The 12,735-nt window shown below is 41.3% G+C and overlaps 2 protein-coding genes across 4 annotated transcripts in view; one reads left to right on the top strand and one right to left on the bottom strand.

Moving 5' to 3' along the window:
• The window catches only part of wwox (WW domain containing oxidoreductase), a 939,779-nt gene extending 930,038 nt beyond the window's left edge, over positions 1-9,741 (top strand). The window contains exon 9 of one of the 2 annotated variants that reach the window (XM_072595864.1): positions 9,390-9,741. In XM_072595864.1, the coding sequence (XP_072451965.1) occupies positions 9,390-9,578 (189 nt within the window). In that variant the 3' untranslated portion in view covers positions 9,579-9,741. The remainder of the gene's footprint in view (positions 1-9,389) is intronic. The other variant, XM_072595865.1, reaches the window with a different exon arrangement.
• Positions 9,742-9,807: 66 nt separating this feature from the next.
• Positions 9,808-12,735, bottom strand: part of mafa (MAF bZIP transcription factor a) — a 350,756-nt gene continuing 347,828 nt past the window's right edge. The window contains exon 3 of one of the 2 annotated variants that reach the window (XM_072595867.1): positions 9,808-11,855. In XM_072595867.1, the coding sequence (XP_072451968.1) occupies positions 11,825-11,855 (31 nt within the window). In that variant the 3' untranslated portion in view covers positions 9,808-11,824. The remainder of the gene's footprint in view (positions 11,856-12,735) is intronic. The other variant, XR_011964233.1, reaches the window with a different exon arrangement.

Raw genomic sequence — 12,735 nt, 5'->3', positions numbered from 1 at the left:
ACTTATGCTTGGTGCAATGTGATGGGGTAATGGCTGACTCATGCAGGGTTATAATGTACATGAAGAGGAGGGATGTGACTGACCAAGGAGGCTAGTTGCTGAGAACAATTCAGATTTAGTTTCAGCTCCAACTTCAAGCATATAGCAGCCTGGAAAACTGAGTTTTGTGAGCTGCAATTATTGTCATCTAATAATCAGGAGCTCATAAGGTCAATGCTGTCAAATAGTTTAATATTTCAAATTGTTGTGTAAAAAATAAAAGTGTACATATAGGGCTGGTATGCCACGTGTCTGCATTGGCTGAGGGGCTGACGTTTTTTTGATACTGTTAGCTTCACCTCCTTCCCAAACAACCTTCTGTTCAGATTCAAAATGAATGCTTCTCCCTTTCTGCAGTATAAGTAAGACCATGTGTTACGGGTTCTGTTGTGCACCTTGCAATTTAAGATTGGATCATCTGCCATCCGTCCTAGTCAAGTTTCTAGCAGAATTTATGCTTGCTCCATTGATCTGAAACTGGACTTGAAAGAACTGAGGCTTTGGCTGGTCAGAAATGAGCACCTTTTCTTTCTGAGAGAGCTGGGAGTGTCTTTGTCTGACAACAAAATAATATCGTGCCCATTGCTATCAAAATAAAACTAAAACACCAGAATTTCATCGTGAGTGTATATACACACACCAATGCACATGGACAGAAAGCTATCTGTAGAAAGCTACAGATATCTGCAGCTATCTATAGGTAGATATGTACATTTGTAACAATTAAGGTATTTTAAAGAGTAGCATATTGTCAGTTGTAAATTCCAGTTTTTAGCTTTAGGGACACATAAGTAGCAGAGATTGATCAAGCTTTCAAGTAAAGGGGTGTCATTGCAGACAACTTTGTTTCCTTGCAGCCAGTCACAATGTGCAGTTAAATATTATCTTTTGGAGACCTTTGTGTGCAACAGCAAATGAAGGACTTAAACAAAGACTTTATAGTATATTTTAAAGATTTTTTAAAAAAACAAAGTATTAACAAATAATATATTAAGGAGAGTTAGGACATAGGCATAAATGGTACAGAAGTAAGTTGAAGTAATTAAATCTGCTCTGTCTAATGAGACAGGCGAAGCCCCTTTAATTAAAGACTGCAGCAATTTTGCAGTTACCACATGAAGCAGACTGGATCCAATTAGTCACCCACTCAGCTATCACTCTAAGATTTGGCACAGTCAAGCAAAAGAGTCTGAAGAATTTATAAAAGCAGAGAAAACCACAGGTCACCATAGGATTTCATAAGAAATATTAGGTTATTAATTTCATGTAAGATAATGGGAATCAATACAGTCCATTTTTCTTTATGAAATATACCCTTCTTCTGACCCAGACATGTCAATGAAAATCACCTTATTATTTTAGTGCTCTGTGAGGATGGAATTTATGCAAAGGAATCAAGACGAAAGATGTGATGACCTCATATTAAAAAATGAGCGGTATCCTTAAAGGAGCAGCCAGCTTTAGGCAAACTCTCTGAGTGCTTTGATTTGTCCCTTCAGTACCTTGACCAGATTTGAAACTGATTTAGACAGTTCACTCTCAACCTGGCCCAATCCCCTTCTCACCACACTTCAAAGTTGCTCACAATTGGATGACACCATTAAAGGATGACTCCTTTAGGGTTCCAGTGGTACATATGAGCTCCTTGCGCTCAGTGATCTTTTCTGGTCTCAACATTGACTTAAATATCAAGCTGTGCATGGTGCATATCTCTTTTGGGTCATCTGCACACACATGATGTAAACAATATTAGAAATCAAATCCACTATTTCGCTTGGGATTTTCAATCAGATAAATAGCTATTGGAAACAAATAGAAGCTGGCAGGAGCTAGGCCTGTAATATGCAGCGAGCTTGGCAAGATTGCGATGAATCTTTCAGTACTGTGTTCCCTTGAGATAGCATATCTGTAGTGATATGGAACATTGAAACTGTTTTTGTAAATGTATCTATTTGCGACAATTACTATGAATACATTGGGCATAGGTGTAGTTCTTTCTCTTGCTTTGTCTTCCTACTTTTGTTGTAAAATGTTGGAAGCAGATTCCACACTGTTGTATTTTACAAACAAAATTCAGATGTACTTGAAAAGGAATTAGGACTGATGGGACAGTTTGAGCCAGTACAGACACAATTGGCCAAATGGCCTCTTTCTGTGACAGAAGGTCAGAGAATCACAGGGTATAGAATGGTTACAAAACGGAATTGAGCCCACTTCATCCATTCCAGCTGTCAGTAAGTGCAGTATGTGGTCTCATTCCCTGCCCTTTCTCTGTAACCTTGTACTTTTTGTTTTCTTTTTAAATGTTAAATAGTTCCGTTTTGAAAGGTTTCCCCTCATGTGACTGTTGATTCTTGCATTAATTCCCTTACAGTGATGTCCTCTGGTTCTCAAACTTTCCACTTATGGGATCAGTTTCTCTCCATCTGTACGTTGTGGATGCTTAATGGTTTTGAAGACCTCTACAAACCCTGTCTTCTCATTTTGTGAACAGAATAACCCCACCTTCTCATTGTCTCCTTGTAGCTGCAGTTCCTCATGCCTGGGATCATTTTCATAAAACTTTTCATCATCATCCCCAAAGCCTTCACATTATTTCTGATGAGTGGGGTTCCACGGTCGATACAGCAAGGTGATTCCACATTCGGTTATCTCCAGAAAGCATATGCACGACATTCAAAGTTGACTTTCTAAGGGCAGCTATGCTTGAATTGTTATATTTTGGGATTGGTGGGAGCCAGAAAATGAATTCTCAGCTATAAACTGCCTTCTGAAACCCTGTTTCCCTGCAAACCCACATCAAAGAAACCCCTGACATTACCTGTTTTGTCCTGTCAACAGAATAAGTCCTTTTAACCAGTCAGACAATGGCAGTGACTAATAGCTGTGAATCCACTGGCAGAGGGAAGGTCTTGAAACTTGCTACTTCCCTTTTGTATTTGGTTGGGAGGGAACAATTTGAAACTTCTGATCCTTTCAGTCAAATGACTGGGCCTGCTCAACATGATGATTTCACTCTATAGAAAACTGTGTGCGCCATTTGGGTGATCTGCCCACAGCAACTCACCCTTGTTGGATTCCACTCCACTTCCACTGCTCCCCCCCCCCCCTCCCCTCCCCCAACGCCTGATTAATTCCTCACAGGGTTAGAGTTTCATGGGTCCCATATGAGCCACTCCCCACTCAAGAGGGTGTTGATTTACACAAGCCTTGAATGTGACCAAGTACAACCGGTTCGACCATGAAAGCATCTTCATCAAACCTGATCCTGACTGAACATGGATGTCCAATGTTCACTGAAAGGACCATTCCAATGCCTTGTATGTGATCGACAAACTCAGCACAGACTGCCAGTCAGACGTGTGAATCCCAGCTTTGTATGACTTTGCCGTCTTCAGGTGTGTTCACCAAGCCAGTCTTAAAGGGAATTATCACCCGACAAGTGTGATTAGCAAGTGAACTACATGTAGTCGCTCTAACATACTTGCTTCACCAGCTTTTTAAAGATAGGGAGTAAAGGGTTATAAAGAACTAAGTCAACAAACTCCAAACTGCAAGGATACAACCTACAGATTCAGCTGGGCATTTAATCTGGAAAAGACTTTTCTTTGAGATGCTAAACTCTCCTATGTGGTGACAGAGCCCCTTCGATAAAAACGGAGTGCAAGACTAGGATATGGTTGGACCAACTGAAGCAAATATTCATTCAAATTGCCTTCAAATAATAATTAGTATGTTCTAAGGTTTTGAACATTTTCACTAATGATGTATAAAATGGCACTCAGCCGATAATGAGAATATGATTATACATTTGATTTTGCTCCACCTCCTCTCGTATTCCAACTAATAATTATTTTGCCAGTGAGGTAACACGAGCCATGTTAATACAGCCGTGCAGCGTTGCTTGTTTTCTGGCTTGCAAGCTGTAGACTGGGGTAGAAAACAGCCTGGTTTGATCATCCTGCTGTGCCAGCTTTCACATTTACATTGCAGATGGTATCAGATGGGTGCCAATCGTTCCAAAAATAACCTAATATTTGGAAACTTGAGGATTTTTACTATTTACTGTGATTTTTGTAAGTAGTTTTAAAGGATGGACTTGTTTTAGTTCCACTTTAATTTTTGTGTCGAACACCCGACTGTCTTTCCTGGTCCCTTTTGAAGAGATCTCAGAAATCTTCAGCTACAGCCCCAAATCAAACTGATGCTTTTTCAAAGTTGTGTTATCTGCACCAGGCTGCTCTGAGAAATGTTATTTGTTGCTCTGATTTTGTTCAATCTCCTTTTGAATACTTGTTCGCTGACATGAAGATGAGAAGTAAGTGAGTTGATCAGACTTGTGCGTTTTCACTGTCCCCAGGTTTCTAATTTCCTATCCGTGGTTAGTTTCCTGCTGTTGGCTATGGGGCTGCAGAAGGAGAGTGTTAATAGCACCAGCACACCTGGATCTGCAGATTTGAGCAGATTTGGTCAATTGCTGGTCACCAGGGAGAGTGCAAAACTGCCAGGTGGGACTGTGTCTTGCCCGACCTTGCTGCCCTGAAGACCGACAACCAAAGTCTGCCACATGGTCTCTGGGCCCCAGAACGATGAGCTCTGGAGAGGAGTCCGTGGGGGTTGGGAGGGGTGTGCGGTTGGGGTCGGGGTCAGGGTCTTGGGCAGAAAATTCAACAGGGTCACAGCTGACATTTCACCCTGACTGCAATGCTTTTTTCCAAGCCCACTTGTTGACCGAATAAAATCGAGAATGGGAGAAACACACACATACACACACACACACACACATGCACAAAAATAGCAGTTTAAATCCATTACTGTTCTACCCCTGTGGCTCTGGGCTGTAATCAGAGTCTGACAAACGACTTGTGAAAGAGAGTGATGAACCCTCATTGTGCAGACACTCTTTAGTTAATCTGAAACCAGATTTCGAGGTAATTTCACATACACTAAAAAGATTGATGGTGTGGCCTGCCTTGACAGCTTGCAAATGTTTGGGAGGATTGAAAATGGCATCGAGACTTGATTAAGGACGGTGCAGGGCTTCAAAGAAGTTTCTCTATTCAGTATATCTATCATTTTAATTTGCAAACTGCCTTTACAACAACTTACAGATGTTTGACCCCTGACAGAGTAGTTACCACTGCAGCCAAATAGGAATCACTGTGGGAAAAACAAGCTTGTGATTCTCACCACATAATCTTTTGAAAAGCAGTCAAGATAATATGTACCTGCTCCCAAGCATATTTCTCCTTCAAGCATTGAGTTCCAGTGTACAGTGAACTCCCAGTCCCACCTATTGAGATATACAATGTCTGCAAGGCTGGCACACCGATAACATTTGCTCACAAATTAATTCAGCGTTCTGTGACTGTCAGGATACAGATGCATTTTGAACCATCTGCCGTTGTCTTTCAGCAACTTTTTTTTGTTAAAAACAAACAAAGGTTCTTCAAAATGTAACCAGCTGTAACAAGATGAATGTTCGTTTTCAGGTTGTGATTTTTCCATTGAAAATGTTTCTTTGTAATGCAGAGTTGGAGCGCCAGTACTCAAATTTAACTGATATTGCACTTGTGTATTCATTGGCAAAACCACTCGACGGTATCAAGCCTACCACAAACCCACACAAAATATGTACCTTGGATTCAAACCAGCAAGGAAGAGTACCTGGAATTCACATCCAGTGGAGTTCAAAGCAATGAAGCGCAAATGTGGAAACAAGACAGACTTGCAGAATCCACCTTAACATGCAGTTCCTGGTTGGAGGGCAGGAATTTTTTTTTGCAGCAAATATCTGGTTTTGCTTTGTGAGTTTATTTTCTTCTTAACTTGGAAACCTAGCTGTATCCCCTTCAAGAGTACAGGAGATGACAAGCCTGGCCATATTCTCTCTATTTCTGACTGAACTAACAAGAGCGTTCATGCACCATTTGCTCCTAGTCAGGCTGACAAAAAGCATTCAGAAGTCAAAACAAGGATGCCTTGCAATCAAAAACTCACTAGCTCCTGAGGAATATGAATCAGATTGCAAGCAGTCCTCTGGCCCACACTTCAGTGTTTTAACATGGAGGAATGTGCATTGACACCATTATCTTGTTCACCATTTTGGCCATGTCTCTTTTCACCATTATAGTTTCACAATGAACACAGATATCAAACAGATGTGAAGTGTTTCTCAGGTTTTTTTTTACTCTAACAGACTTGGAGAAACAGCAGCAAATCTTCGCCTGGAGATAATTACATGCACTTTCCAGGAGGGTCACTGCATAGCAATGAGCTGTGGAAATTTCCACTCACACCCAGTTACCCGTTTTACCAATTGATTCAGCTCTTGGCTGAAATAAAGCATCCTTCTTACTCGACATTAAGCTTTACTCTCCTTCCTTTTCTCTGCCTCACAACTGGGATTACAGGTTGTGAGGCTGGCTGGGATCTGATACAGCCGACAGGAAGTGTTAGTTGTGATGTTCTCGTGTGGGATAGACTTAACAGACCAGCTGGTCCATTCTTACCCATCCTTTCATCTGCTTATACGTTGCACCACAACTTGTGATATGCACTGTTACAGAGTCACTTAGCAGATAACATACGTATTCAGTTATCCATGAAGTGATTGCAAGATCCTCTGAGATAACGTCCAAGTGGACACAACCAACAACTGGCCCATTAGACTGAAGAGGATGAATTGGCCCTGGACATAACTAAATAAGCAGCTGCAATGTGGGGAATATTTGATAAGAATGTGGCTTTCCCTTCCCATTTGAACTCCTGTAGTTAGGATGCCGAGCATCTATTTTGTGTATTCGAGAAATATCACAGATAATTCTAGCTCTACAATAGGGGAGACTGACTTAATTGGATCATTAACCAGGAAGTCACGTGGCTCTGAAACCCAAGGAGGAAATTTCTCCTCTTGCACCCCCCCCCCCCCCCCCACCCCATGTCCATTGAATAATTTCCAGTTGGAGGAGTCATTCTTCAACCCTTATTGATACCTAGCCACAACTCGTTGGCTATGAGCTTTGCTGTCAAACTGGTGGAAGTATAGCTCCAGTGTGTTTTCCTTTTGGCAGCATTTTATCTGGCAGGAGAGTGATGGAACATGCACAACAAGGTCATCTCCGAAACTCACTAACTTCTCAGTGCTACTGAGGCCAAGGAGAAAATAATAAGAATTGAGGTTTGTGGTGTTAAGATTTTGGCTATATTTTGAAAGCAAATTCATTGAGCTTGATTTAATAGATGATATTCCATTTGTGGTGTTTGCATAGAGAATAGCAGTGGCTGGTCTGGGGGCAAAACAAAAATCTGTCATGAAACATTATGAAATCCCTTAGGGTCAGGGCATATCATGATCATTACTTGTCTGCCTAACATGTACTGTGATCATGCAAGAATTGTTTCTCTAAATAATTTCTCTATTTTAAGTTAATTAACCAAGTCCAGCAGAAGGACTAAGAGATACCATTCCATTTTGTTTCACCTATGGTGTGCTCCTCCAGTCTCAGCATTTCTAATCTCCCATCCTCCCCTAATAGCAGCACGATGATTAAACATTAGACTTCATAAGCCGTCCTCATGAACTGCGAAACTAATCTGGAGTCATGTCACAAGATGCCTACAGTTGACTTAGAACCGGTTTGATTACAAATATCACTTGGAACACCAATTGGAGATATTCCCAAAAGCCCAATGATTTTATCTCTTTCTTGATCCATGAGCAAAGTCCCAGTTGTAACTTCAATTACAGCTGATAATGCTTTAGCAATAGGCTTCCTTTAACACTCTGCAATGAATAGCACCACATTAAAAAGTTATTTACCTCCCATATTGACTTTTGAAACCAGGCACAGTTGTATTATGCAGTGACACTCTGGGATCTGAACACAATAATGAGCTTTCATAGTTCCTGAGAGGTCTCAGTGCAACCCAAGCTTGAGAAATTTCAAACATATATCAGCTACAGTTATATTGAATGGTGGAGCAGGCTCAAAAGTACATCTTTTTCTGTACTTATTTTTGCATTTTCTTGTCGTGTTTGGTTGGTTTTTGCACATTGATCTTGATGTACACAAATTCATCTTTTTGAACTGGGGGGACACAAAGGCCCACCTTTTGGGCACCAACTCTGCCAATATTTCAAACCACAATATTCAGAACAATTAGAGCTTGAACAAGATGTTTCCTTTTAAATAGCATCCTGATTTTTGCTAGCTACTCAAGTTGGTGTTTTACGATATGCTAAGAGGGCTTAGTCCTTAAGGCTTCTGAAGCTTTCAATAACTTTTCACTATCAACTAAGTAAATGCCAGGGGGAAGATTTTCTTTAACTGCTCTGGCTGTTAAATATTGGCTGGTGGGAGCCATAGAGTGAAATTGAGTGGGGAGTAAAACACCAAGTGCTCCATTTTCCATCTATTAGTTTAATTGGATGGAAAATTGGGTAGGCTTCATTATAAGCATGCGATCCTTCCCATGCATTATTCCCCTTGGCTCTACCTAGGCAATACTTTATGCCCAAGTGTAAAAAGAGGATACCTCCCATCACCCCACCCTACCTCATGGTCCACTCTCGGAATTCTTCTCCACAATATGACCTTCCACCCTCTCTTTATCCTGCTGTTGGCTGCAAATTCAATTGTGTTGCCTTCTGGCCAGTTTGTATAAGGTGCCTCAAGGTGACGCAGAAAATAATTGATCTGCATATACCCCTTAGGGCTGCATTGCATCAGATTTTAAAATTGTAATGTATCTTTTGTCAAAAAAAAGATCAAATGTGTATTAGCACAGATCACATAGGCATTCACGTCAGGAAGGATGCACCAAGTGAATTATAGCCAGCCAGCACTGGCATTTTACTAAAATGAGCTTAATGAATTGGGAGAACTAACACGAGGTAGATAGACCCATAGTGGCATGACTTAACTCGGTGTCTTGTTCAGTGGCGATACTGTAGGGAAACTAGAACCTGCTCAGTCTACAATTGCTGCAGTAATGCTCAGTCATTCAAGGGTTTAATACAATTTGTAGCTGGTAACTTTGGCAGAAATCGTTGACAGACTTTTACACAATTAAATCAGCTTGATGAAAGCAGAATGGATAGATTTGGCACATGTCACTATGCTTACGCTTTGTAGGTTTGTGCTTAATTAGAGAGTACTGGCTGATTTCGTTTTTTTTGGCAGGAGTTTTTAAAACATCAATGCTGTCAGAATAAATTCAACATCAAATACCTGCCACAATGCAATGGTGGAGATGTGATAGTTTTTGCATTGTTCAATATATTTTAGTCTTAATTGTTATTATTTTTTGGTCTGGAAATTTATCTTTCCTTTCATGTTTTGTTCCAGCAACAGGGAGCTGCCACCACTATCTACTGTAGCATTGCCCCGGAGCTGGAGGGACTGGGAGGGATGTACTTCAACAACTGCTGTCGGTGCCTGACGTCTCAGCAAGCCCAGGATGAAGCATCAGCCTGTGCCTTGTGGGAGCTGAGCGAGAAGCTCATCCAAGAGCGAGCTGGCAGCCAACCTGCCTAACATGCAGCCCGGCTTGTGAAGACGGAAGCAAGGAACCTTGCACCAGAAAACTGCTGTCCTCAAATATTCTCTCTTTTTCTCTCTCTCCCTGTCTAGTTCTTTGCCAACGTTATCAGTGTGTGAGATTGAGCGCTTCTCAAATAAAGCTTAACCCTTTACAACCTCTGGTGAATTCTGACTGCTGTTTGAGGAATAGATCAGGTTTCACTCGCGAAGAGAATGCAATTAGTAATTAGTACACTCTGTTAAACAGTCTCATTATCAGTAATCATCACTAATGAATAATTATGTAATAATTAGCATGGCAACAGAAACTAACATCCTCTATTTATAATAAGTAGGTGCAAGCTGTTATTAGACCCTCCTCAAAGGGTTAATGATCACAAAGGAGGCAATTCCTTAATCTTGGACTACTGCGATTATGTAGCAAGTTTTTGTTTTGTGTTCCATTTTCAACATAGCTTATTTAAAAAGATGTTTCTGCTTTATTGCTCATTGTGAGCTGTTCACTTGGCTGCAGGATCTTTCCTCATCACTGCACAGCTCCCTCCCAACTGGAAGGATTGGACAGTATTGGTCACTTAGATATCCACCTGTACTTTCTGTAGTGTGAAGGGCCAGTTGGAGACGCAGTAATCGTGGGGTGAACAGGATTTCACTTTTTTGTTCTCTAATTCCAAATACCCTTACCGTGCCATAAACTGGGGGTATCAGAATGTTAAAGCAACAAAGTGTTGGTTCAGATAATGGCACATCTAGAACTAAAGACGGAAAAAAACAACTTCTGAGCAGTTGTGGATGTAAATGAATCGTGGGGAGACTCTGATATTGGAACCTGCAAGCCTTGTTACTTGAAACCCTCTCATCCCGCCCCCATTTGACCAGACATTTTATGAAATGACTCAATCACATCGGCCTGGTCTGAATTTCAAATCCAGGTACAGGTGTCCCCACGTTGTGACAGACGCACAATATTGTTGTGCAGGATATCTGAGTGAAAAGCATAAAATGTTGGCAACACTCAGTATGCTTGGCAAAGTCTGAGCAGAAAGCTAACATTAAATGCATCATGATGATTACTTTTCATCAGAACTCTTACAGTCCTGCATTCATTCTTCTGAACATTTCCAGCATTTTCAGTTTTTAGCCTCCAGTCTGACCATGAATAAATTCACACAATGTGCTTTGATCTCCATGAACAAGGCTTAAGGAAGCCAGGTAGGTGGGGTTCAACTTTGTTAATCCTAAAGTACAGTCCTTCGCAGCTGTAGGAAATGAGTTAGAGTTTAAAACGTGAAGCTATGAGATGGGGTTGAGTTTTGATGTGCCACAGTGTCCTTTTTTTTTCCTCTGAGAGGGGTCCTAATGCCCAGAGCAAATAACTAAGCGGACTAAATCCTGCAGCGAACCCACTGTTGCCAACAGACTGTAGATTTTCACCAATCTTCCTTTAGTTGGGATTAAAATAACATTTGTTTTAAAAAAAAGCAAATCCTTTTAAAAGTCCGCAGTCATCTCCGATGTGACACACTAGTAATGTAAAGTCTGGCAGGATGGATGGACCAGGTTTTGTATATCTCAGCCTGTTTGGAATCCAGTAGACCAAAAGGGTGGTCTCAGAATCTCGCTTTGTGTGACTACCCGTAATCTAACGTCAATCATAATGACTGTGAGAATCGGAAGCACTGTTGAGTTATGTGCATATATCAGAGAAGCCTAACTATGTACACAGGGTGCCATCAGCGACTGTGGGATTGAGATCAGGAAGGGTCAGTTATTGTCTTAGCAAGGTCTTCATTTGCAGATATAAGACTGTTTTGCCGACGTACACACAGTTTTTAAAAAAAAAGTTTTTCTTTGCTCAGTTTATTTTGAAAGTAATGCCAGCATCTTGTCATTTTGTGGGGTTTGTTTTCTGTTAAATACTGCCACTGTCTTTTATTCAAACATCATGCGTACGTATTTTTAATATATATATATATGTATATAGAAATTTATATATGTGTATGTGTCTGTGTGTGAGAGAGACACCTGAACGAGTAGTCGTCTTCATTTGTTCATTGCTGTCCTCTGCTTTTTTTAAAAAAAAACCGAAGGTGGAAGAAGAGGAAGAAACTATAAACTAGCCACAGGAGTCTTGAGAACGCTTGCTGTGTTGGTTGGCTTTCTCATAGCGTCATCTTTTATGTTCTCTCTGAGGTTTTGTGCTTTATGGCGGACGCTAGAGCCGCAGGGAAAGTGTCGATCTAAGCAATCAGCATTCCGGCATCATGTTTTCTGCGGAGAAAGGAAACGATGAAAGGTGAAAACACAGATCAGCACAGTCCTAGGCGAGGACCCTTTTCAAAGGCTGTTCGTATTCACAACAACGAGGCACTCCACTTATGTAGCGCCCTGAGTACCGCGAACTGCCACCAGGTCTTTCACTAGAATAATCATCAATTTTTGATACCCACTCACGTAAGGAGCTATAAGTACACGTTTCCATCAAACAGCTAGGGTTGAAAGAACACAATGTAGGAGCAAATCATTGCAGATGCTGGAATCTTCACCAAAAACAACACATGCTGGAGATCACAGCGGCTCAGGCAGCATCCATGGGGAGAGAGAGCAAGCTAACTCTTGATGTCTCTTCACCAGCTCTGAGGAAGAGTTATCTCGACTCGAAACGTTAGCTTGCCCTCTCTCCATGGATGCTGTGATCTCCAGCATTTGTTGTCTACAGAGTTGAAAGAACCTTCTAGGAGAAAGTGAGGACTGCAGATGCTGGAGATCAGAGCTGAAAAATGTGTTGCTGGAAAAGCTCAGCAGGTCAGGCAGCATCCAAGGAGCAGGAGGATCGACGTTTCGGGCATAAGCCCTTCTTCAGGAAACGTCAGGCTTATGCCTGAAACGTCGATTCTCCTGCTTCTTGGATGCTGCCTGACCTGCTGAGCTTTTCCAGCAACACATTTTCAGTGTTGAAAGAACATCAACTTAAATGAGGGAAAGACATGGAGAGAATTTGGGAAATGTAAGGGGTAACAACAAAGAGAACATGCAGATATACCAAAGGCAAGTCCACGGAGGAATTTGTGAGCAAAGACAAGCATTTACACATGGGGCGATGACTAGGGTTGATCAAGTGGTTAAAGGATTTCAATCCAGGTGTCCAAAA

This window comes from Chiloscyllium punctatum, chromosome 26, assembly GCF_047496795.1.
Source record: "Chiloscyllium punctatum isolate Juve2018m chromosome 26, sChiPun1.3, whole genome shotgun sequence".
Classification (NCBI taxonomy): Eukaryota; Metazoa; Chordata; class Chondrichthyes; order Orectolobiformes; family Hemiscylliidae; genus Chiloscyllium; species Chiloscyllium punctatum.
Note: the sequence above shows the minus strand (reverse complement) of the source record. Positions and strands in the feature narration are given on the sequence as shown.